The sequence below is a fragment of the Microcebus murinus genome, chromosome 7, assembly GCF_040939455.1.
Source record: "Microcebus murinus isolate Inina chromosome 7, M.murinus_Inina_mat1.0, whole genome shotgun sequence".
In the NCBI taxonomy this organism is placed as follows: domain Eukaryota; kingdom Metazoa; phylum Chordata; class Mammalia; order Primates; family Cheirogaleidae; genus Microcebus; species Microcebus murinus.
This window is the reverse complement of record NC_134110.1, coordinates 87,156,295-87,182,557: the sequence shown is the minus strand read 5'-3', so window position 1 is coordinate 87,182,557 and position 26,263 is coordinate 87,156,295. Positions and strand designations below refer to the sequence as shown.

At 38.4% G+C, this 26,263-nt stretch overlaps 1 protein-coding gene across 5 annotated transcripts in view; it reads right to left on the bottom strand.

Moving 5' to 3' along the window:
- Positions 1 to 26,263, bottom strand: part of NCOA2 (nuclear receptor coactivator 2) — a 282,123-nt gene that overhangs the window by 22,667 nt on the left and 233,193 nt on the right. For 4 of the 5 annotated variants that reach the window (XM_076005235.1, XM_076005234.1, XM_076005232.1 and 1 more), the window contains exons 10-16: positions 24,655 to 24,802; positions 21,046 to 22,318; positions 13,616 to 13,826; positions 11,338 to 11,544; positions 8,099 to 8,314; positions 5,407 to 5,536; positions 617 to 782 (exon numbers count right to left, since the gene is read on the bottom strand). In XM_076005235.1, coding sequence (XP_075861350.1) covers positions 617 to 782; positions 5,407 to 5,536; positions 8,099 to 8,314; positions 11,338 to 11,544; positions 13,616 to 13,826; positions 21,046 to 22,318; positions 24,655 to 24,802 — 2,351 coding nt within the window. The remainder of the gene's footprint in view (positions 1 to 616; positions 783 to 5,406; positions 5,537 to 8,098; positions 8,315 to 11,337; positions 11,545 to 13,615; positions 13,827 to 21,045; positions 22,319 to 24,654; positions 24,803 to 26,263) is intronic. The other variant, XM_020288881.2, reaches the window with a different exon arrangement.

Below are 26,263 nucleotides of genomic sequence, written 5' to 3'. Positions count from 1 at the left end.
ACCTGGAGAAAGAAAACTAAGTAAGTTCACTAAAACTGGTTTTCTTTCATATTCCCATTTATGCTTAAATGTCCCCAAAATTATTGTGGGCTAAACCCACACAAAGGTCAAAATTATTTAGAGACAGTTGCAGCTGCCTCTAAAATGATTTCTGCTAACTCATGTGCAAAGCATTCTTCCAGCACCAATAGCTTCCTCGCCCTGGCCCACAGGGGTAAGATGAACGCAGCGGTCCTGGTGTCGGAGGCTCACGCTGGCTTCCAGGTGGAAGGGCTCAGGTCACTGGGCAGCAAAGTGCTGTGCACAGACTCTGTTCTCTGTTCCTCGCGTGTCCCTCCCTGTCAGCCAGGGCAGATGCTAGGTGTGCGGAACCTGAGTTTCTGCCTTTCTTGATAACTCAAATTATACATAAAGTTCATTCTCAGTGTTTTCCATTTTTAGGCCAAAGTTTCCATGAGAGTAACAATAAGAGGGGAAGGGAGAAAACAGGGCCAGCCTGTTGCAAAGTAAAAAACAGCGTTCTAAAAAGCAGCTGCAGAACACCTGTACACAAAAGAAAATGCCATCTTTGTGGGCATGAAGAACACGTGGCCCCCAGCTGCCCTCCTGTGCGTACCTGGCTGACCAGCTCGGGTATTCCTAAAGCTCTATCAATCTCCTCCAGGCCATCGAAATTCCGCAAAGCCAGATAGAGCTGGTCCAGGAGAGCTCCCTCGTCACTCGGAGACTCGGCGGCAGGATGGGGACATAGCAGGTCGTCTGGAGAGCTGCCGAATGGCTGCCTGTAAAGAGACAAAACTTGAGCTTGGGCTTATGGATGGTTAGAGAACACTTTTTTCCTTAAAGGCAAAAGTATCAGCTGATTTCCAAGGTGTCTGCGATGAACTACTGTACCAGCCCAACACAGAACAAAAGGACAATCTGAAACAACATACCCTTTATACAGTGCCCAATACAGGCCGGACATAGATCTAGACACCTGAGGTCTGTTTCCATCATCTTCCACCTCACAGCTGGCAAAGCCAAGGCTCAGTGAAGCTATGCTACCTGCTGGAGATCACAAATGTGGACACTGCTGAGTTAGGATCCCAGCATGCATCTGTGGGGGTCCAGGGCCCACCTGCCCATCCTGTCCCACAGATCTGTGCTGACTCCCCCAGCAAGTATGCATTTGCTCCGCACTGAAGGAATTAAAGTACTTTTCTGAACTTTGGTAGGAAGCACCTAACAAAATTAGCTGGGCTGAAAGGAAAACTCTTAGCACTGCATAAAAAGGCCTTCTAAATAGGTATTAAAGCCCTCAAGAAATGTCTTAGTAATGCATAAAAAGGTCTTCTAAATAGGTATTAAAACCCTCAAGAAGTGTATCTGTTAGCTTTCCTGAGTTAGGAACATAAGTGGATCATGAACGTGCAAATTATATCTGTTATTATATAACAGGTGATAAAATCAGAACACTAAACTCCAAACTCTATGGTATTTAAAAACTCTTATAAATGAAAATAACTGACAAATTAGAGAAGCTTTCTAAAAAGAGCTTCTGACTTACCTTAATACCAAAAGGGAAAATGATACTCGTACTTTACCAAAAGTCTGCTTTGTACTCTTAGATTCACTACATGATGTTTTGGAGAAAATAAAAGTTTACAGATAAGCAAACTCATTCTTAAGCGAATGAGAATAAACTTACCAAGGGATGGAGTTATCTATCTGACCCAGTTCAGTACACCACGTTTTTTTTAGATGGTCTAATATGCTACTTTGGCCTAGAATCCTGAAACACTGCAGTGCTGAGTACGGAGACAGTTATAACAGGGTGCGTTAAAGACAACCGATGCTCTCCATTCACCCCTAGTCACTTTAAAACGAGATCTCCCAGTTGAGTGTCTCCTGGTGGCCACTCCTCACCTGCAGGCCCCTGGCTCCAAGCCCGCATTCCCACGGCCTCTGAGACATCACGGCCACCCCACTCCAGCCCTGCAGCAGAGCTCCACTGGTCTCCCAGGGGCTGCCAAACCCTTGGGGCGTATGTTCCCCCCGCTCCTGCCCCTGCCTGGCTCAGTAAGAGGCACCCACAAGGCTTCCTGCTCCTTCCCGCTTCTCTTCCACAGTGCACGCTGTCCCAGAAGTGACTTTCTCTGCTCGAGTGTGATCAGGCCACGCCAGCACTCTCCTAGAGAGCGGGAGGGAGGAGTGGGCGAACCAGCCACAGGGCCAGGACAGGGAGAAAACCACAGACTGTCTGTCGTGGAAGCAGAGAGAGGAGGAATTCCCCAGTGAAGAATGACTGGCATATGGACGTGGCAAGTTTCACAAAAACGAGTTCATGTCAGCCAGGAGTCGATGCCGGCTATTTCCCAAGTTCGCTGAGACCTCATTCCCTAAAGACGCTAGTTAAGTGAGGCATTCAAGTATTTTCTTTGCCTAGCTTTAATTTGTAATTTTCAACTTCTGTTTCTTCAGAAACTACACTCACATGCAAGCCTCCCACTCCAGATTTCTCTACTGATGACAGGCTCTTATGAAATCTAATCCATGCAAGGCCACATGGGTTCTGCACCAACAGACTTCCCAGTCTTGCTCCTGACTGAAATCCAGTGCCAGTAGGAAGCAGAGACACTATCTCACGCCTTTATAAGACCACTGCACCCTATGGAAGACCAGCAACAAACTAGGTACTTAAAACAAAAAATGAGAGCAAATGTTTGTTTGTATTTAAACAATTCTCTACATAATGATAAAACAATCATCTTTGTTCCACGCTTTTTCTTAAAAACAAAACAAAAGAAAACTCAAACAAACACACAGATTAAAAAGTAAAACATTACCTCCAGGCTTTTCTAGGTTGGTCCAGGGCCTCTTCAACTCAAGCTGGGACTCTTAAGATACTTCCCCAACAACTTTCTAGCTTACAGTCTCTCTCTAATTCTCCTAATACGATGCTCTTACGTTCCTTTTTCCAGAAGCATACTTTACTGAGCACACTGGCCCTACTTAAGATTCTTATGTGGTTCTTCAGCTTTCCCAGGAAAATGTCTAAGTCACTGGGATGGGGTGATAGTGGTGGCAGAATTCAATACCTTTGGTATTGCCCAATACTTCCAAATTCAATGCCCACAACCTCCCCGTGAGCCGCAGCCACACTGGGCAACTGATCTTTCTCCTAAGGATGCCATACACACCACCAGACACCAGAGGGCCAAGACCCTGGCATTCATTCCATCCTTCCCACGCTCCTCTCCAGCTGAGATCCCATCTTCCACCAGGGCTCTGCCTATCTCCTCACAGCCACACGCTCTCCTCTCCGCTCTGCACCACTTACGGGGCTATGCTAAATGGATAATGGCATTTACGTTGATTGTGTCAACTGAAGTGCAAATGCAACTTCAGACTGTGCTGAGTGAGGGCAGGAATTGTATCTTCTATCTCTTTGTTGGCCCAGTGCTTGAACATAAACACAGCAAAGGTGCAGTAAGTTTCCAGTGAATGAAAACAAAAGGTTCCTGATCTACAACATATTAAAAATCACTTTTATATTCAGCAAAATTCATGGCATTGTGGCCTGGTAATATAAATTTGGGCACATTGTGAGTTATATCACTTCCCTTAAAGACATCATAGTATGCTTGGCTTATAGAAAAAGTACTGATCCAGACCTCCAATCTCAACTTTATAAATGGCCACCAACATAATGAAGAAGTTATTTTCCTGTGTGTGGAGGAATTACCAATACAGTCACAATCTAAAAGTATCTAGCAGATAAATACAATATTAAAACAAGGATGGAAAAAACACACATAGACTCCAGGCTGCTACAAAATAGTAATAATTTAGCAGAAGACAGATCCATAATCAATAGAAACCCCATACCTTAAAATCTACATATCTATGGACTAGTAGGTCATTAACGATGGGAATAAGAAGGAGAATAAGGTCAGATTTAGCTCTTGTTTGAGAAACCACATACCATTACCATTTCTTCCCTTTTCATAAGAATTTTCAAAATTCTATTATTAGCAAAATAGCAACTACTGAATGATAGGAAAGTGTCAACAAAAAAACCTTTACTCTTATGGATACATTTTAAATAAGAGAAAACCAAATTAACTCAAATTTTGAACTTAATGTGAAAAGAGGTCTTTCATGAAAGGCAATTACTCTATTTCAAAAGAAAACTCCTTTAATAAATCCAACAGAAATCTCTAAAAGGTTATCCATAATTTTTTGGTTATCTTTTAAACATTTTTTTTATAAACCAGATGCATGAAGGGAAAAAAACATAATGGAACTAAAGAAAGGGGAACTTTCTAAGTTACAAATAAATGTGTATATTATAAATTACAGGTTTAAGGGCTAAACGACTATCATTTTGAAACGTACACATAAACTAATGCTGGTTTCATAAACATTAAAAAACCTGTTCCTAAATATTAACTACTTATAAAGGGGACTTAATTAACAGAAGCAACAACAGACTTGGGCTGTGATAAGTCACAGACACTTGCTCAGCAAACTGAACAAGCTCACTCTGTAACTGGGCCAAGTGTAATTGTGGAATTGCTTCCATTTTTGTTTTCACAGAACTCTCATCTGTTTGGGCAACAGTAAAATCCTAATTTCGGGCCTAGTTTTCGCTAGAAACTAATCTTTGACATTTCTTCCAAAAACAACTATCAGGCACCTGATTTAATTATTATACACTTGTACTATGTCATGTACAATTTTCCATGGAAATGGGTGGGTTTCTAAGATGTCAAATAAACATATCTAGAAAAAAATCTACCACTCACTGCTATCACCAAATTAGAACCAAAGAGCTGGAAGGATCTTGAGAAACTAGCACCCCCAAGTGTGACAGCAGTGGCCACCTGCAAGACGCTCTCTTCCCACCACTCTTGGCAGCCAGGGTGGGATGGGCCATACTGCCCGGACCAAGGTTCTTCCTCTGTCTCCCACTGCCTTGATTCGACTGAAAGCAATTCTACTCTGGGCCTCTGATGTGCTGCTTTTGCCAGCTGGACTGGCTCTCTGTCATTTCTGCCTCCTAAAATCGGACCTTTTCTTCAAGATTCTGAACCATTCCCCAGCACTCCAGTTGGATGGTCTCTTGAAACATGGCTTATTTTTCTTGGGGCATTTATACTGCATATTACAAGCATATTATCTCATACTAGTTATCAGGGTACATATCTTATTTTTCAACTAAATTGTAACTTATTTAAAGGCATGTCCTAGTTCTACTGATTCTTGGTTTTCCCCCTCCGAACTTCATTTCCTACTGAGTAGATGATATAGTTGGAATGAACAAAAACTGGTCAAAAGGAAAAGATTAACTTCTGGCGTAGGTCCAAAAATAACTTACAGAACTCATGAACCGCTACTCTCTAGGATGCACTCAGCACTCACCTGTTCTGGCTGGCAAAAGATGCCTGGTCTATAGGCAGGATGCTTTCAGGCCATGGGGCAGTCTGATTTGGAGGAGCTTGTTGTTGGCTATACTGAGGTCCTCCCATGTTCATCTCTAATTCAGATGGCCCTAAAAAAGAAAAAAACCCCAAAATCTTACATGTTGTAATCAAGGATGTATCTGTTTCTGCTATGTAATATAAAGTCAAATATCTAGTTTACAGAAAATGGAAAAGACAGAATTATCTAGGTGAAAACAAGAAGATAACATTCTGGTTTTGAAATAGAAATAAAGGCAATAAATATCCAGGCTGATCACCCATTTCGGGGAAGGGATCTAGATCAGCAGTTCTAAGCCATTAGCACTCAGGAGCACCTATACTCTTCAAAAAAGCGCTTTTGTTCCTGTGTGTTACCTCTTAGACATTTGCTGTATTGGAAATTGAAACTCACGAATAGAAAAAAGTACTAATCCATTAAAAAAATCACAACAAATAAAATTATATGTTAATATAAACAAAATCTTTCAATATAAAATGGAAAAAACCCTTTTCTTGGCATTGTTTTACATCTTCGCAAATCACTTTCATGTCTGGATTAATACAAGAGAGCAGAATCTGCTATCTGCTTCCACATTCCATGTGCTGTGGTATCAGACAGCATGTAACTTTTGGAAAACTCTACTGCACTGTAAGAAGCATGAAGAAGGCAAATAGTGCCTTATTATCATGAAAACAGTTTTGGCCTTGCAGACCCCCTGGCAAGGACTTCAGGGTGCTGGAACATCCTTTTAAGAAGAGCTGGTCTGCACCACTTGCTCCTAAACTTGTCCTGGCTGCACTTCGGTTAGCTCCTGCACCAGCGGCAGCGTGCAGCGGAAAGGAGGCCCAGACAACTCAGACATGCTCTTTCTCAGAAGTTCTTTTGGAGGCTTTAAAGCTACGGGATGACATGAGCTTTTAAATATTCTATTATCATTATTGTCTTCATTAAAATAGATAATTTTCTGTTTAATTCACAGCTTTTTTGAGTTTATTAAAAATCAGAGAAATTCAGCTACATATTGTGAGCCTCAAAGTCAGATGCTCTTTAGTAAAGGCTGAGAATAAATTAAATTTCTGGTTATGAAGAACTAATTTCTATGATTTTAAATAAATTAATAAATGTTAAAATTTCTCTTTACATAGAGATCTGGTTATTCTTAGCATTTTCATGTAACCTTCAAATTATATAAATTTATGTTTGGGAACTACTCATGACTTTGAATACACTCGATGTAGAAAGGCAATAGAAATGTCATCTCTCAAAAACAACAAGCCAAAATGTGCTGAGCAATTAAATAACTAAGTAAGAAAACTGACTGATGCCAGAGTTAGGATGATAATTCTGCATTATCCTGTCAAAACAATCCTGGCATCTTTCTGTGAATGATTTAGCTCTTCCTCGTTGTGCAACATCTAAATATATGAAAAGAACATAAACATTAACTTACCAGAATTATGCTAATGTACATGGTAAGAGGAAGGTTAATATGTCAAAGATTAGGAAAATAATCTCAACTATGAGTTGTATATACCATTACTATTTTTACTAGAATAACTTTATTGGGATATAATTCACATAGCATACAATGTACCCATTTAAAGTGCATGATTCAATGAGTTTTAGTATAGTCTGAATTGTACAAACATCACCACCATCAATTTTAGAACATTTTCATTCCCCCCAAAAGAAATCCCTTACCTATTAGGAGTCACTGTCCACTTCCCCCCATATCCCTGGCTCTAGGCAACCACTACTCTACTTTCTGTCTCTATAGATTTGCCTGTTCTGGACATTTCATCTAAATGGTACCATATAATGTATCAGATCATTAATTTTAATACCATGTGAACTATTTCCAAATAGAATTCTAGTGATCCTCACATTCTGTGAGATGTTCTGTGAGAGTGTGATTTAGTCATTTAGGATGGTGGCCCAGGAATCTGCATGTTAATTTCCTGAAAAGATTCTCATGATCGTCCAGAGTCAGGAACTACTGATGTACCAGTGAACCATTTCTTAATTTAAAAAATACCACATATATAACATTTATAGTATAACATGCTAATTCACTTCTCCCTAGAGTTGAAGTTAGGCAATTTTTTTTTTTTTTTTTTTTGAGACAGACTCTCACTCTGTTGCCCAGGCTACAGTGCTGTGGCATCAGCCTAGCTCACAGCAACCTCAAACTCCCGGGCTCAAGCAATCCTGCTGCCTCAGCCTCCCGAGTAGCTGGGACTACAGGCATGCACCACCATGCCCGGCTAATTTTTTCTACATATTTTTATTGGCCAATTAATTTCTTTCTATTTTTAGTAGAGATGGGGTCTTGCTCTTGCTCAAGCTGGTTTCTAACTCCTGACCTTGAGCTATCCGCCCACCTTGGCTACCCAGAGTGCTAGGATTACAGGCGTGAGCCACTGCACCTGGCCTGAAGTTAGGCAATTTACTGAAAATAAAACATTACAAAGGTAGTTGGTTCTCTGAGATTCTATACTGAGTTCCAGCAAAATTCCACTTTTGACACCTTCCCATGGGCAGATTACCTAAACTGCAAATTAGAAACATGTCTTCAAAGAACTTAAGGAGCTGATACTACCTTCCAAGAAAGCATAAAAAAGGAAAGGAAAGAGCACTGGAACCACCTTACCTATATTCATGGTCTGAGACTGAAGCATCTGTCTTTGGCCAGGCTGGCCGTTGGGTCTCATGGGGATGTTGGCTGTTGGATTCCGAATCATGCCTCCTTGTATTGGCCGGTTCATGGCGCTGGTGGTAGCAGCACAGGTGACTCTTACAGCTGAGCTCTGTGGAGCCCATTCCCCAGATGGCATGGTGGGCCGAGAGGCATTGCTACCAATCATTCCTGCATGAAAGCCAAAGAAAACTGAGAGATGCAGCCACTGAAAACATCTTCAACATGTATGAACACCAGATGATCTTATCCTCTATGAGACAATCATTCTGAACGTCAGTTAGCCCAATAGCTAATGCCCTCATTGGGCAGATGTGGGCCCTCGGCTAAGAAGTAAGAGTTGGCGATTACTACAAAGTTTTCATAACATGGACTTGCCACTCTTCATAGTTCGGAAAAGCTGTTAAAATTGTTCCCATTTGTACTCAGAAACAGGTGCTGTGGCGTGTGGATAACCCCAACTTCCTTCCTCAGGAAGTGAATCACATTAGCTGATATACACGTCAACGCTTTACTTTCCAAAAGGGAGGTAAAACTAAGAGGAACAAGGTAAAAAATGATAATCAATACTCTAATCGTAAACTAAAAACACAGAGAACATCATGTAAAGCCTATGCCAAACTTTTAAATCCTAGAATCCCTTTCACAGTATTACAATTCGTTTAACTGCAAAACTGACCAAGGGTAACCTCTAAGTAATGGGGAAATTACAGGATTTTTTTTTTTTTTTTCGATATTTACTACAGTTCTTCATATCTAGGGCAAGGGAACTCCTACTACTTCAATACCCAGGGACCACCACACTCCTGGTTATACAGATCCAGAATGGGTTAGGACAGATTTGTAAAAATCTTTTCATACTTAAGATTTTGGCAGTTATTTGGCTAAACAGGAGCAAGGAGAGCACAATACCGGCCAACAGGATCAAGTGTTTGCACTATTGTGACCCAGCCCCCAGGATGCTGGCAATGGCCAGACATTTGCGGAAACTTGACATTCCAAAGAGGAAAACCTCCAAGTGAGGTCCCTTCATTTTGAAGTGCTTAATGGTAGATGTATAAAGGTTCTGCTTTCAAATACACACCGCAGCTTGCTTTCATTTTCCTTAATTATGATAAAAACCTAAAAATAGAGTGTATTTAACAAGTGGGGAGAACATGTATTGTGGGTGTTTCTTCACTTATAAAATGAGAATGTGCTGTGAGGATGATTAAGGGAGAGAGGTAATTAGATTTAAAAAGTTAGAAGAGTATTATATTAATACATACTTAAATTTTAAGATTAGATTTGAACCATACAAAAATATTATGGGAGAAAAGCATTTTATTTTTCTAAAAATCTGTTATCTAAATAATATAACAAGATTATAGGAAGTCTAGAAAGTACAGGGGAAAATCATCCATAATTCAACGATATTAATGCAATGATAACTAGGATGGTCCCTTTCAGTCTGTTTTTTGTTTTCTGAAACAGAGCATGGGTATTGCACGATCTTCACAGCCTAGATGCCAGTGAGCTCTAGGCTATTCAGATTTTATTTTATTTTATTTTATTTTTTGAGACAGAGTTTCACTTTGTTGCCCAGGCTAGAGTGAGTGCCGTGGCGTCAGCCTAGCTCACAGCAACCTCAATCTCCTGGGCTCAAGCGATCCTTCTGCCTCAGCCTCCCGAGTAGCTGGGACTACAGGCATGCGCCACCATGCCCGGCTAATTTTTTGTATATATATTTTTACTTGGTCAATTAATTTTTCTATTTTTAGTAGAGATGGGGTCTTGCTCAGGCTGTTTTTGAACTCCTTACCTTGAGCAATCCACCCGGTTCAGCTTCCCAGAGTGCTAGGATTACAGGCGTGAGCCACCACATCTGGCTATTCAGATTTTAATATAGGCCTATTTCCAAATTTCTACATAAGATTCCTACAAGAACTCAGATCTTTTTGTATTTGATATGCTGATAAGCCTTAATAAATCACTGGCTCCTTTTCTATTATAGAAGTTTATATAACATCAGTATTTTATTTACCTTAAACATTTTATTTACATTTATTTATTCATAAAATGAATATGGTATTGCTTCTGTGAATATATAAATTAGTGGAATAGTCAGGGCCTGGCACATGTGGTAGGTACTCAATAAATATGCAGTGAATGAATAAGCTACTTTAACACAGCATAATTCACACTTCCCATAAATTCCTTACCAATAATAGAAAGTAAAAAAATCCACCTTTTCCCCTCAAATTGAACTCTTATTTAAGTTAACTATCTAAATGGCAATGTGTGTTATACAGATTATAGACTAAGCTAAAAATAAAATATGAAGAACTAAAACACCCACGACTGTAAGTTCTTTTCATAAGATCTAATTCTGTGCCTTTGTTTCAAGTACTTCATTGAAATAAAGGAAGAAGGCTGTAAATTGTGAGCAGTTCTTTATTAGAAACCCCAGCATCCTGCTGGATCTGTGTGACAGGGGCCAGGATGTGGCAGCTACAGCAATCAATGCTACTGCAGTGATTTTTAGCCTGAATTAGATGGAAATTTGGGAATATGGTACCACTGTGACAGCGACTATGACTTAGGAAATGTGTCTGGGCAACTTGGCAGACTCCTGAACTTATGGCAGGTCACGGTCCAACCAGATCACAGGCAGCATCCTCCACCTTCAAAAATGGAGACCAGGGCCAGATCTGAAAGTCACTATTAGGCCAGACATACTACTGTCTAATGTTTTTTATTTTTAATGTATTTCTCAATGAGAACTGTATCACCTAGAAGCATGAAAGGTTGGTTGAATTTTAAACTTTCATTCTGAAATTCCCCAAACACAAATCATCAATTAGTGAGCTCTGGGGGTATCAGCAAATGATCACTGGAAGCTAGCAATCACCAATTTATTTCACACATACCCTACAACGCCTAGAATAGTAACGGGACAGAGGTGAAGGCCAGGCTATAGGATTGATGATTAGAAATCGTGTAAAGGTAATGATCACAGAATCAACAAGTCAGTTTATTGGAATGCTTTCCGATATGCCATTCTCACAGTGGACATGTGTAGAATTTTCTTGCTTTAAAATGTTAGTCTCTAGCATATAATGTACACTTGAAAAATTCTACTAGCTTGATGTGGATGAATACGTCATCAAATTAAATACCCCACCAATAACATAACAGTGCATTTGAGCCCTTACCTGTACTACCGTTCCCTAAATTTCCTTGGTTTCCTATCATCCCTTGATTACCCATCATTCCTGGCTGAGGTATCACTGAGTAGGGGCTACTGTTTCTGATTGGTGGGAAAGGTCCAGCACCAGTTGGGCTTTGCAATGTGATGTCAAGTGGTAAATTCTGGTTTGGCAATAACCTGCCCAGTTGCCCTGGTCGTGGGTTATTAAAAGCTAAGGAGAAAACAAATGAAAATTGAAGGTTAATATAGGATAATGGAAAAGAATATTAACAACAATAAGTGTTTAGGGAAAATGTCATCAGTAAAATGACAAAGATATGCACACCAGGGACCAAATGCCTACATAAAAGACAAATTCACAGACAAAAACCATACGCAGCACCGAAGTGTGGACTCGTAATGTAATCAAGTCTCTCATTTAACTCTTGATGACCTTGCAAAAAAACCACACAAACAAAAAAACCAAATGTATATTATTTACCGTATATTTTTTCCCCAATAGTAATTTCTAATAGTCAACTGTATTTGCTAAGTAAACTGTATGGTTTTTTTTCCATGTACTTAGGAGTACTGCTTTCTCACAGATAAGAAGCTATAAGTATCTCTTGTATATAGCATCAAATCTATACACATGTGCTTTGGACATTAGAATATCATTTCTTAACTGGATTTTCCTAGGATTAATATTAGATTAAAAGTGGCTACTCTCATTGGAAGTTAAAATGTTTAAGTGTGAACTCTGTTACCTGGAGCAGTATTAAAGCTTTAGAGCCCTGCTTACTTTTCTAAGTACACCTTCTTTGAATTCTGGACACATTTAAGATTTAAAATAATTTTTATGGTTAGTTCACAAGAATTTATTGTGTACTAGGCACTATGCTAGTATCACATTGATAACTTGTAATTTAATGCTACTGAATTTTAACAATACTAAGATATTATAAATTACGACAATACGTTAGATATATAACATCAAGTACTTTATCTTCTCTAAATTATATAAACAAATTCTGAAATAACACATTTAAAAGAAAGTTCTTAACAATCAACAATGGATATAAAATATTTAGAAAAATTAGGGCTAGGAATGGAAACTATGTCCATGTTTAACCATGACTTTTTCAGGCTTAGTTATCTGGTTACCAACTAATACTTGCAATACCGTTAGCTGCTACAGATAGAGGAGGAACCCTGAGTTCCCACGCAGCCCTTCATTACCTGCCCTGTCAATGAGCATAAACTACCTGGTGTGTTTCTTACCCACCTCTCAACTATTTGACTTTGTGATCTCCCATGGGCCAGAGTTAACCCCCACCATAGCCTACGAAAAAGGCAGGTTTGAGGGATAATAAGCAAAAACTCATCTTTCTTTTGTTTTACTTTTTTCAGAATGGCCTTGATTCTTAAGAAATCACTTAAGATCTAGACATTAAAGACATTCTATAATTTGGTTGATGGCTGCCATTTCTGATTTGAGAATAAACGCTAGGCACTGGGTTAAACTGTATTTGAAAGGAAAAATCATTCTGCTCATCAGTTTAACACTGAAGAGGTTTATCTATCTTTCTATAAATTATAGCCTGTTAAAGGAAACATATTTTCTTCCATTTAAAACTATCAATACAACTTCAGGTACTATCTAGTTCATAAAATGAATGCTCAGAGTAAATAATTTATCCTAAACTTAAAAACTTTAAAATAAAATTTAAAAATTTAAAATAAAAGATAACAGATATATTTTATAAATAGACAACTAATTAAACTTAGAAAACATATCATGTAAAACAGGTGTTTATATAACGATTCCTAAGAGATTGGGCAACATATTTTTAATGTATATAGCCCTTTCACATATAATGATTGAATATTTTCAGAAGAATCTTTAATAGCATACTATTCCTAAAAAGTCAGCATAATTCTTTAATTTTCTATATTTTAAGTATTCAGTTCTATATTAAAGACACAAAATGTATTTAAAACTCCATGTCCATAGGCAGTAACTGAAGTGAAGGGAACTATGACAGCCAGCTGAAGAACTTCATCAATGTAGGTCAGTCTCCCTGCATCTGTTGGTTAAATTACTCACAGGAGCATGCTAGAGAGCCCTGTTCACTAGAATCCATTTTGAACACTATTTCAAAAGACCAAGACAGTAGAGGGTGCTATTTGATCACAAAAACCATGAAGTGACTAAGCTGTTTGCATCAGGCTTTAATAATCTCTGTTTCTGACAGTGATTATATGGACATTTCTTGGCATGACCAGCAGTATCTCATACTCACTGCTCTGTGAAATTCGCAGTGCTGTTTTCTGGGCTCCAACAGGTGTGACAGGGCTGTTGTCAGCTGTGAGTTGCATGAGGTCATTGATGATGGCTTGCTTGTCAACTGATCCAGCCGGGGCGCCTGGCCTCGTGTCTGGGAAAAGCTGTGGTAATTGACTATTCTGCAAATCATCCAAAATCTCCTCCAAGTTGTCCAGCTCACTGCCAGGCTGTAGTTAACAAACAGAAGAGTTTATCCAGTCCTACTCCAGGCGTGGGCACGACAGGCCCGTTTGCAATCACAGACCTAACTGGTACAAGGAACCACAGCCAAATAACAGATGCAGATACATGTATACCTCAGGCCTAACAGCTAATCCATCATCTTTTAAAAAATTAAATTGATGAAGGACAAGTAATTTAATCTCTTGTTCCTCAATTCTCTCATCTATAACAAGAGATGGCTTAATTAGAAAGTGTTCTTCCAGCATTGTGATACATTGTCAGTTTATAAATTCTACTTTATTTTATGCTAACCATTCCATTAATTACGAGTATGTATATTTCCAATTAATTATGAGTGGACTATGACTTACAGTCCAGGTCTGGGTTTTGTGCTTAAATCTAAGAAATAATAAAACCAAAACACTGGTATAAAATGCAAATACAAATTTGCACTGAATGAGCATTTAACAAATGGTCATCTCCTTTTAAGACTTTTTTCTTTTTCAAAAAGGGGGAGATGCAAAAAAAGCTTGAAGAAACCATGAACTGAGCATTTCTTTTTCAATTTGAGTAGTGCTTTTTTGTCTGCTTGCACTTTCAGTTTCGAATGACAATGGCTTTCTTAGTCATTTACCAGCTTAGGTGACAAATGTAGGAAAGCAGGATAAAAACTGGTTGTCCCCAAACATAGCACTTGTTAACCTGATTGTACAGAAGCCATAAAAATGTTTCTTAGGGTTCCCCCTTTTTGTTTTCTTAAATTTCATTTTCAATCACCAACATTAAAATAATAGAGTGAAGTATTGCCACTATTTCATACTTAGTACTTTTCTTCCAGGAAGCTAAACTGGAATCTATTCTAGATTTTATAGATATTCTTTTAAGTAGAATCTATCTATGTGCCAGGTAAAATTAGTGCCAATCACACAAGAAAATGGCTGAGTTAACATGCTAGGATTGCTTTCTAGTGCAAAAGTAGTATGAATGTTTTTCTTTATGTGGAGGTGGAAAAACGTAAGTTAAGCAGTTTCCTCAGTCATTGGATGGACTTTGAATTTTTGACCACAACTAGACCTTTCATCTACATTGGCAAATCAAATGAAATATGTGTCATACATCTGATAATGAGTTACACTGAAAGCAGATTGGCTTACATTTTTTAATCCTATATGCAATTTCTATTCCCCATGTAGAGGTTGGATTTGCTAAGATTTTTGTAACTTATGGCAAATGTAATATATCTTTATGAAATGTTTTCTGACTGGATATATTTATTTCTCAAGTTAGGAAGAATAGAATAAAGTGACATGTGTCTTTCAGAGACAAATAGCTTATTAATAACTTGGAGATCCATTTCCTTAATGCATTGTTAGAGCAATTACAAGACCATTTTTTCATTAGTTTAGCCACTCAGTACTACCAAAAGAGGAAGGCAAAACATGGGGAAGTTAGTTACATCTTTAAGGGCTGGGTTCCAAAGTAAGCATCCTGAAGTACAGACAGTCAGAGACAGACAAAATGATCTTGAAGCTCCCTAGGAAGGCACTGTGCTGTCTATCCCCTCCAAGGGCACACACACAGCTTTTCCTCCAGAGCCACACACAGCTTTTCCTCCAGAGCGGCAGCCCATTCCTAGTTCTTTGGCTGAGTCCTAAAAGAAGTAGTTTATAAGGGGGCCACACTGGATTTTAAAAGCCTGTAGTTACATGTTCACAATATTAGAGCCACAGGGGAACCCAAGCTCAGCAAACTCATGTCACCCACCTCGTGTCACCCTGCTAGGGCACACACACGCATCGAGCTGAATGGTGGGCAAAACTGCTCACATATTACTTAAATAACCATTTAATAACCATCTGTTCTTTTCTTCTGAATGCGTAAAATTGACTTTGTGCACTTCAAATGCACATGTAAAGTGACTCCACTGTAAACCTTCCTTATCATATTTCACTGAATACATAAAGGTACAAACAGACAATCTCAGTATAAACACGTGCTGCCCTCCAAGGACTGTGCTTGGAACTTAGCAATGGGCACGCAGTCATCGAGATGAATTTTTTAACCATGTTAACACACAATTTAAAAAAATTTCCCCAAGATCGACTAAAAATGTTCATAGAAATTCCTAGAATTTCCATTAATTTCTCAGAAAAATGTGTCATAAAAATGCATGGTAAATATAGTTTTGTCATGAAAATAGTTAGAGAACAGAAAGAAGAGCTAACGAACTGTGAAAATTATCTCTGTTCTGTGAAACCAAGTTTTCCCACTACAATGCTGCCCCGTGTTATGCATTTTTCAAAAGCAGAAGCTCCGAATGTGGGAGGGAGGGAGGGAGGCTGTAGTAAGTAATAAGTTGCTTCTTGAGAAGGCCTTGCAGATTGCCTTTGAAGAGAAATATCCAAAATAAACAAGTTTGTGTCAACAATGATAAAATAAAACATGTTATTTTTCTCAATGGACACACTTATATTTGCCCTGAATCCCAGATATACATAAAAGAAACTTCTGACAACATATATTAACAACAGTCTGGGTCTAGACTTCCTTCTTTCCTTTTTAACTCCAATCTTTTATGCAAATAAAATTATACTGTAAACCATCCTGAATGGAAAAATAATGATCATACTTCCAAAGAGTTCTGATGATAGTATTCATGGTTCTTTCTTTGTAATCTACTCCAGTGTCTAATATAATGAGTTTAATGTAAGTCTAATGTTATATACATATAGGGATGTTAAAATATATTTGGATGGTTTACATTTATTTCAAATAATTTCTAATTTAAAAAATTAGAAATTTTTTAAATCCATTATTTTTTCCTTGGAGGAAATGACACTACCGTTTTAAAATATGGTGTGCCCTTCTAATGGAGTCAAATACCAAAAAGATATACTTTTAAAACTATTTCCATTATTTTAATGGAGTCAAATACCAAAAAGATATACTTTTAAAACTATTTCCATTATTTTAAATCCATAATTTTTTAAATCCATTATTTTCCTGGAATGATTTTTATTTTTAAAAAGCATATATTAAACTAACTTTCAAATTTTGATCTTCTCCATTTTAAGAGTTGAACCAATTCAATTGTAGATCAGTTTAGGCCTGACAAGTAACTAAATATATTTGTTTTAAGAAAGCTATGCAGGATCTTCTTGGTGATATTAAAAGGAACTGGTTCTATGGAGACTCATAAAAACTATGAACACTGTTTGAATTCATTCAGCTTACCATTTGAAAAATGCATTATGAACATTTCCCTACTGGAAATAATATTGCATTGCCTGTGTTTACTCCCTGTCAATTTTCAGAGTACATATTTAACATTAATTGACATCAAGTTTACTTTATATGTTCTTCTTCAAGAAGATAAAGTTCAGAAAATCTATACCCCTTAGGTTGTGTGGTAATAAAATTTGATGATTATAGCATTTTCTTCTGTATTCATGTAAGTTCTGGAAGGAATGAATTTGATTACATTGTTTCTGATAAAAATTTTTTCCCCTAAATGTTTGTAAGCTTTAATTCTCATCAAAAGTTCTTCTAGTCCCTATCCACTTTGTAAAGCACAATTTCTTTGCAAGACAAAAAGATTAATGCCTTCTTTTAAAATGCTTTGCCAAGATACTTCAAAGTTTTGCTTAGGCATCTATTTGAATGCTCAAATTAGCCACATCAATTTGAGTAGTTAGTTTAAACTATTTCAGGCAGAAAATGAGTCAGAAAGATTTTTATAAAAGTTCTACAAAATGAAAATTAGACTTGATTTCTTTAATTTTTCATTTTTCTGGTTTTAGGATTTTTCATATATCCAAATCAACTTGTTCTCTGAAGGAAATATAAAAAGCACATGCATTTTAATAATGTAAGCATTCTAATAAATTACAAAATAGCTTTTCAAAATATTTTAAATATAAAGTGTAATTAATTTCACCACATTTACCTCACACAACATTTTTAAGAAATGATAATACAATTCTATCACATTTGGAGGAAAATTATCAAGACACTACCGTTTTAAAATATGGTGTGCCCTTCTAATGGAGTCAAATACCAAAAAGATATACTTTTAAAACTATTTCCAAACCCTATTATAAGTGTCCCAGTAGCATCAGGAAGAACATAATACCATCATTCAGTTAGGTATACACCATGGTCCACTGTGTAAATAAGAATATAACTTAAAAGTTGGTAAACATATTGGAAATTTTTCTGTCACCGTTTCCTGTTGGTTAGGAAATGCTGTAGAGACAAATGTCGTTTAAGCACTCTACTCAGTCAAAAATGCTATTTTAAGTATAATAGCATGATGGAAATATTTCCTGTCCTTAATAAGTTAGTAATAGGTTAAACACACGCTCAATTAATGGCTCTTTTCTGAGTCAAAATAACAAGATAGTTAATGGTACAATTCAGGCTCAGTTTGTTTTATTTTACTAATAACATATTGTATTACTTGAAATGAAAGTCTTCAATAAACTTGTGTAGCAATTAATAGGAGGTATAGTTAATGTGTATTTGGGAATGGTGAAAGTGAGCAGGAGGTGAAAGAATCATTTTTTTCTTAAAGTAAGTTATTCTGACTTTGATCTAAATTTAGGTAATGCACACGCCCTGTGGTAACTTTTCAAGTTGCAATGTTTTTGATGTTAAAATTGCTCTGAAGCAGTATTTTTGGTAGAGTTTTAAATGAGAGTGGAGGGAGAGTGAGATGAGGGACTGGATTTCATTAAGAAAAATATACTTACTGTACGTGTGTGTGTGTGTGTGAGTGCTTGTGTACACTGCTTTTTCACACACGTAAAATAACAAATCTGTACTGATTATACTCTGGGCTTTATGTTTTCTAGGTAAGACAATTTTAATAGAAAAATGTTTCTCCTAAATAACAGTATTAAACTGCAAGTGACTCAGGGATTTAAAAAAAAAAAAACAACCCTTTCTTTTGTCAGTTTCTTCTCTGAAGTTAGTGCAATTGTATACGTAAATATAGAAATGCCAAACCATAGTCCCCTCCTCTGACCCTCTAAGCTACTAGGGCCTCAGGCCTGGGATGGAAATAATTCTGCTTATAGAGAGAGGGCCTGGCCCATGTTAGACGCTAAGCTAAGGTAGACCTCATGAGTCACCACCTTGCCTTCTAGCGTGTGTCAAGAGACCTGAGTGACGCTATCTGGGCCTGCCACTTTGGACTGCCACTCACTTTGTATATTCTAATCTAGTAAACCTCCAAAGATCAAAACAGTCACAGTTGTCATTATGGTTTTATACTTCACTTTATCCAAGGCATTGCTGTTAACTTTCTGCTGAGACCCTGGTTACCCCTCATCTAACGATTTTGCAGCATTACAGAATAGCTGCTACACAGAACCTCGCACTAACATCTAAGTTTAAGGATTTTTCAAGATGTTTATATAGTCTGGTTCTGTTTTCCTTGTGAAGGGCACAGAGGCTTGAAAAACTGTATCTGTCCTTTAGGAATGGTAGCAGCTGTCAAGGCATCAAAGTGAAAGAAATAAGGAAGCCAAGTGCTTAGAAGGCCGATGGAGCCCTGCTAGAAGAGCACACGTGGCCTCAGCATCGCTGATGGCCGCTGCAAGCCCAGGCCTGGCTCAGGGCTAGCCACTGCCGACTCAGCAGAGGTGCAAGGTGCAAGGTGCAGCAAGGGTGTGCACCTTTCCTCTCCCTTTCCACCGCTAGTCCCCAAAGACAGTGACACATAAAATATCCGCTTGCAAAATAAAATTCAAAGAGAAATTTGTGAGCCATTTTAAGTAGGAAAGTCCTCGCAGCCTCTTCACTTCCAACCAATCATGACTCAAGAACAGATCTGAAGTGCGGGGCATGTGCAGGGATTAGCGGGAGAGTGGTGGCCCAGGGCAGGAGTCTTGGATCATTAACCCCAGTCAGTCACTGATTCCCTGGGAGACACCTCATGCCAAGTCATTGTGGCTGTAATAACCCATATTTTTAAAAAATGGGTTTTAAAAACAAAGAAAAATATTAAATGGTTTACTTTTTCCCTATGATTCCATTATCTCTTTAGAGTATTATTATAGAATGATTTGCCTGGGGAGGGCTGGGGAGATGTTGGTCAAAGGATACAAATTTTAGTTAGGAAGAATAAGTTGAAGAGATCTATAGTGCAACACGGTGGCTACAGTTAAGAACATAACGTATTGCATACTTGACAACTGCTCAGAGAACAGATTTGTAAGTCTTCATACTGCAAAGAATGGTATGTGAGGTAATGCGTATTTAAGCTCAATTTAGCCTTTCCACCATGTATTTCAAAACAAAATGTTGTATGCCATAAATATATACAATTTTTATTTGTCAATTAAAAAAAAATGATTTTGAACATCACTTTGGATGTCCTGGATTTTTTTCAGGGAATTAATTTTTCAGAGAAGAACAACAGATAACGTAACCTGTTATTGTAGCTTTGAATTTACATCCGATGCCTTAGATGCACTAATATCGACTCAACTTTTACCTCTCCTTTCCACTATCCATTTCCCTTTAAATTTCTTTTATACTAATGGTCTAAGAAATTCTTCTGCATTAATCAGAAGTTTTGGTTGAGAATAAAAAGAGGTAGAATAAGCTTCAATAGATCCAAAAAACCAGTTAAACTTTGATCTTAATAAGAGAGAAGGTAAATAAGAAATAATTCAATTAAGTCTGTTCTGACAAAGGCCAGTTTCCAGGAAGCGATTATCTCCAATTGAGGCATCTTCTGTAGCAGGGGTCAGTGAACTACCGCCAACCTGTGGCCTCAACTTGTGCCTGTTTTTGTATGAGCTAAGAACAGATTTACTGTTTCTTAATGGTTAAATAATATTCAAAAGAAAAATATTCCGACACATAAGAATGACATACAATTCAAATCTGAGCATCTGTAAGTGAAGCTTTCTTGGAACACAGCTCCACTCCCTGGCCGCACAGCGTCTATGGCTGCTTCTGCGCTGCGACAGCCCAGCGGAGTGGCCTGCAAAGCCGGAAACATTTACCATTCGGCCTTTACCACAGTGTCTGCTCACCCACGTTCTCTAATAATGTCACTCTTTGCCAGGGAGAGTATTTTAAAAACACACAACTTCAGTGAAAATTTCAATGTAAGAACAAAGGAGAAGCCTTATTTTTATCAAAACGCCCCTGTGGAGAAAATCCTCGATGAATATAGGTTAGTATACCTGGGAGAAGACATTACTAACTTACCTGGTCACTGGGCTCAAAGCTCATCTCTTCCTTCTCAGCTTTCATAGCTATTAACTTTGTGTTACTGGCAGGGTCTGTCTTACTGTCCAGTCGCTCAAGTTTAGGGGTTATTTCTGGTAAACCAATATCTTTAGTATCATCTTTATCTAGCAAGTAGCGAAGTAGTGCATTCTCTTTCTTCTTGGGGCTCACTGGCTCTTGTTTAATAGTCACTTCTGACCCAGGAGCTGTGCCGCTGGACTCCTGGCTCAGGTCTTTGCCTGTGGCTTCTGCTGTCAACTTGGCCAAGTCCACAGGGGAACTGCTGTCTTGCAAGAGTCTGTGCAAAATTTTATGCTTCTCCTTGAGCGAGGTTCCATGTGTTGACCCAGAACCAGGCAAGCTACCTGTGGAGTCTTTGTTTGTGTCCGATAAAGAGCTGGTTAAGGGTGAGGGCTCCATCTGATCGGACTTGGTGGTCAGCAGCTGCAGGAGTTTGGTCTGCCCTTTGCTGTCGTGCAGCCTACTGCTCTGTGCCTCGGTTCTCTCGCTGCTCACGGCTGGAGGCAGGTTGGGGTCATTTGTGTCCTTTTGCTCTCCAGGATGGCAGCTGCTCTCTGCTTGTCCAGTTGTACCTTCCGATGGCTCCCCATAAAGTCCAAAACAGTCTTTTGAGTCCAAGCTTCCCATCTTGCTGAGTGGGGGAGGATTCATATTAACTGGGGAGTTTTGCAAATTGCCCATTTTTAGGTCCGGCGAAGCCAACGATGACCCTAATGAGACCCCGTGCCCCTCACTGAGGGCCTGAAGTGCGTTGAGGGAACTGTTGGTATAACTATGGCTATTTCCTGTGCTGCTGCAAACACCCACGGGGGAATGCAAGCTTCCTGCAGGGGAAAACTGACTGGGTGGGATGCGAGGGCTGCCAGCCACTCCCGGGCTCATGCGATGCCGTGGCGAAAGCATGGAGTTGGGCTGTCCTGGATTCATGCCAGGGCTGCTTTGTGAGGGGCTGTTCATTTTGAGTGCATAGTTACTACCCTGAGGAGTGGTTGCTTGCATGCCTGACACATGGTTCATTCCCCCGGAACCACCAAACCTGCCCATGGGCATGCCCATTTGTTCCTTTGGGCCATTTACGGGAAAATTTATATTGCTACTGAGGGTCATGTCCTGACCTGGGTTCCCACTGCACACGACCTGATGGGCAGGGCTGCTAGAGCTAATTGGATTCAATGGCTTCCCCATGGCTTGTCCAGTCAGATCCGGATTCATTACACACACATTCTGTTCTCTGCATAATGAGGAAAGAAAGAAACATATGATAAAAGGAAAATACTTAGCAAGTTGTTATTAATTGTTAAAAATAAGATGGCCTCCTTTCTTTACAAGAACAGACTACATTTAAAGGATAGATAATATTTTGATGAAACCATCTGCAATTATGGACAAGACTGAACATGTACAGTTTTGGACCAAGAGGGATGTTATTCAGGCAACTCATTAAGATGTCTGTGGTTTTATAGAGGGGATGTGTTTAAATTTGACTACTACCATACTGAAATAGCAGTTACTACATAAGATATTAGCAAGGTTGCAATTACATAATGTATCCTTCTCATAAGTAACTGAGAGCATGTACTGTCTTAAATAAATGACCCAAACAAATAGAGCTGACTACAATTCTTTGCCAGAGATTACAATTCCTAACATCAGACATGTCCATAAGCCTGGAGAACTCTGATATGTCCTACTTGGCTCAAGATGAACAACAAATTGGGGGGGGGGGGGACTTACCCCTATTAGAGAAACTGCCAGTTCTACAGCCAGCCAGTAAAGCAGAGTTACTAAAACTGTTTGAGATTAGATCACCTTGTCTAACAGATTTTCCCTCACCCTGCTGCTCCAAGAGCGTGCATCAGAGCCAACAACATGGGAGGGAGCCTCAGTTTGTGATCTTACTCCCCTGCTCCCAGGGGAATTCCAGTCCATCTCCTTACTGACCACTACAAGCAGGTTTTCTGCGTGGGATGATTTTCTAAGCCCTGTGAGCTTTAATTTACAGCCTTGGCAATCACTTGCAAGTTACCAAATGTGCTCACAAATCCAAATAAAACAGGTTTCCCAAATTGTCAAGCAGCAGCTTTTAGTTAGGCGGATGAAATTTGCCACATCTGTAATCACTTTCAAATTGTTTCAGTTTGAGGTCAGATGTATTAACAGTTGGCAAACAAGGCTGCCTGATTTTTTTTTTTATTCCAAAATAAGAAAGTGAATAATTGAGAAATGTAATAAAATGGGAATCTCTAACCAGAGCAACTTTATATAACTTCTGATAGTACTTCATAAAGTTTTATATAACATACACATAAATATTTATATAACTTGAAATTTAATCATTTTCCTAAATGTGTGCTCTAAAACAATATGGTTTATAACATTAATTTTAAAATCAACATTCAATTTCTTCCCTTTTTTATGAAAATGTTTATTATCTTGCAATTTAAAGTCCATGTCAATAAGTTAATTTAAATTTGAGGGAAAAAATCTAAAATATTCTAAGTATATACATCTGAAAGTTTTAGATTTAAACATACAGGAGCAGAAATCATACTACTGGCACCAATATTCCCGTCCATGTACACACATCACTACGGGAGCTAATCATTTTCCCTTCCTCAATGTGAGGGCAGTCCTGTCCAAGCAAAGTTAGTGCTAGCCTTGTGTTCTTCCTGCTGGGACTTAAAATTCACTAGTGTTAAGGCTTAAATTCAAAGTGTAGTCCTACTTTGCCAGTATAGTTGTCCTATGGTATCTGTCTTGCAGGTTTGATTCCAACACCACCTGCCCTCTGCCTCACCCCAACTTTCCACGGCTATCCAAATCCACAGATGCTCAAGTCCCTCATATAAAGCGACACAGCATTTGCATATAACCCATGCAAATCCTTTCATATACTTTCAATCTGTGGTCCCCAACCCTTAGGCCGTGGCCCGGTACCAATCTGTGGTCTGTTAGGAACCGAGTTGCACATCACTGTCTAAGCTCTGCCTCCCCCCACCCCCTCCACCTCCCCCAAGTGCACGGAAAAATTGTCTTCCATGAAACTCAGGAACCCGGCCACACAGGAGGGGAGCGGTGGGTGAGCAAGTGAAGCTTCATCTGTATTTACAGCCCCTCCCCAGCGCTCAAATCACCACCCGAGCTGCTGCCCCCACCCCCATTTGTGGAAAAACTGTCTTCCATAAAACCGGTCCCTGGTGCCAAAAAGGTTAGAGGCTGCTGCTTTAAATCATTTCTAGATTGTGTATAATCCCTAATACAATGTTAAAGCTATGTAAATAGTTATACTGTAATTTAAAGTTTGTATTATTTTTTATTGCCTTTTCCTCAAATATTTTCTATCTGCAGTTGGTTGAATCCTTGGATGTGGAATACATGCATACAGACGGCTGACTGTACTGTGAGTTGTCTTTTAGCCACTATTTAATAACAATTTAATTGTATATTACTGGGATTGATGGGAAAAAAATGTCTAACAAACCTGAAAAGCTCTAGGAGGGTTTGTTACTTGTGTTACATTTCTACTTAATTTGGAAAGGGAAAATGATTTCTTAGAACTAGGCTTACCTGTGAAGCATATGTAAAGATATTACAAGCTGAGGTTCATTAGTAGTCTGAGAACGGATGAGTTTGCTCTTCGTCTGCGCAGCAACGAGAGTGCCATCAGACAAGGAAAAACGATAGATTTGACTGAATGCCAATCCCTGTCTCAGTACTGCAGGCAAGCAAGGAAACAGAATGCATGTTTAGAGAAAAAAAAATTGGATTGGGGGAGGACAAGACATAACAACAGCAATAAACTTAAGTATCATGGTTTTACATTTTCTTTCCAGTATATTAAAGAATTATAAGTAATACTTCATGATATAAAACTATCATTAGTTTTTTTTTTTTTTTTTTTGGAGATAGGGTCTCGCTTTGTTGCATGGTCGTGAGGGCAGTGGTGTGATCACAGCTCATTGCAGCCTTAAACTCCTGGCCTCAAGTGATCCTCTGTGTCTGCCTTCCAAAGTGCTAGGATTACAGGCGTGAGCCACCGTGCCCAGTTAAAACATAATAAATTTTTAAAAGCACATTTATTTTTCACGCAAAATACCAATAACCTCAATATATAGTTTTTCTTATTAAAAAGAGTAAGAGCTTAGACCCTCAAACAGTTCTTTTTTAAGCCTTCAGTATCATGGCAAAATGGTGTAAACTGTTTATCAGCTCAAAACAAGCTGTTCAATGATTTGTTTAAAATGTTAGAAAACACAATGCATAAACATGATATCTCTAAAGTCTATAATTTGATTTTAATTTCCCTTTAAATACAAATATTAAAATAAATTTATAACATTAAATATGTTCTCTGAATATTCATCTTGAAGTTATGTACTGTTCAATCCATCATCTCACACTACTTTTCCCCAATTCTATTTCTCACTGTGCAAATCTTAGTGACATGTATTGGTTTATTTTAACTTTTAGATCAAGGGTAAGGTGCTTCTATTTTGAAGATAATAACAAAATACAACACAAATTAGGTTAATATGATTTCTCTTAAAATAATTTTGAGATTTATCTTTTAAAACAACGATATAACTGTCTAATACTTCATATTAAAAAGAACATTCCAAGTCAGGAAAAAAAAAACAACCCTGTATAACTGTTTCCTCTTAAATCATTTTAAGAAAACTATCCTGTTTTACCACATAAGCCTCAGCATAAATTTTGTGGGTTGATTAGCTAGCCCCAAAGTGACCATACATATCCCACCTTGCCTCAAAATTGCCATAAGTGAGAGAGAGGCTGACATACAATGTGAATTCTGATTTCTTGGTAAAATTTCACTTTGAACAATTTGTTTCATGACTTCCTTCGGCAGTTTCAGTTAGCTACAGTATTTAGGTGTATCTTTGTACTCTAATGCTTTGTACTCTAATTATGTTCCTAAAAGGTTAACATAAATCTAATTTTTATAACAGGACTTATATTTCCAATGGTATTTTATCTGACCTTGGCCGTGATCCGTGATCCCTAAAGATTTTCATTTCCATTTAGTCTACATCCAACATCGCTGCTAAGTAGGTATGTGTAAGCATGCAGCTGAACGCATTTAGGAAGCTCCCCCATTTAAACAAAGCTTTGCAGATTTCTATTCAATGTAAATGATTATCCCTATTTCAAATGTTTG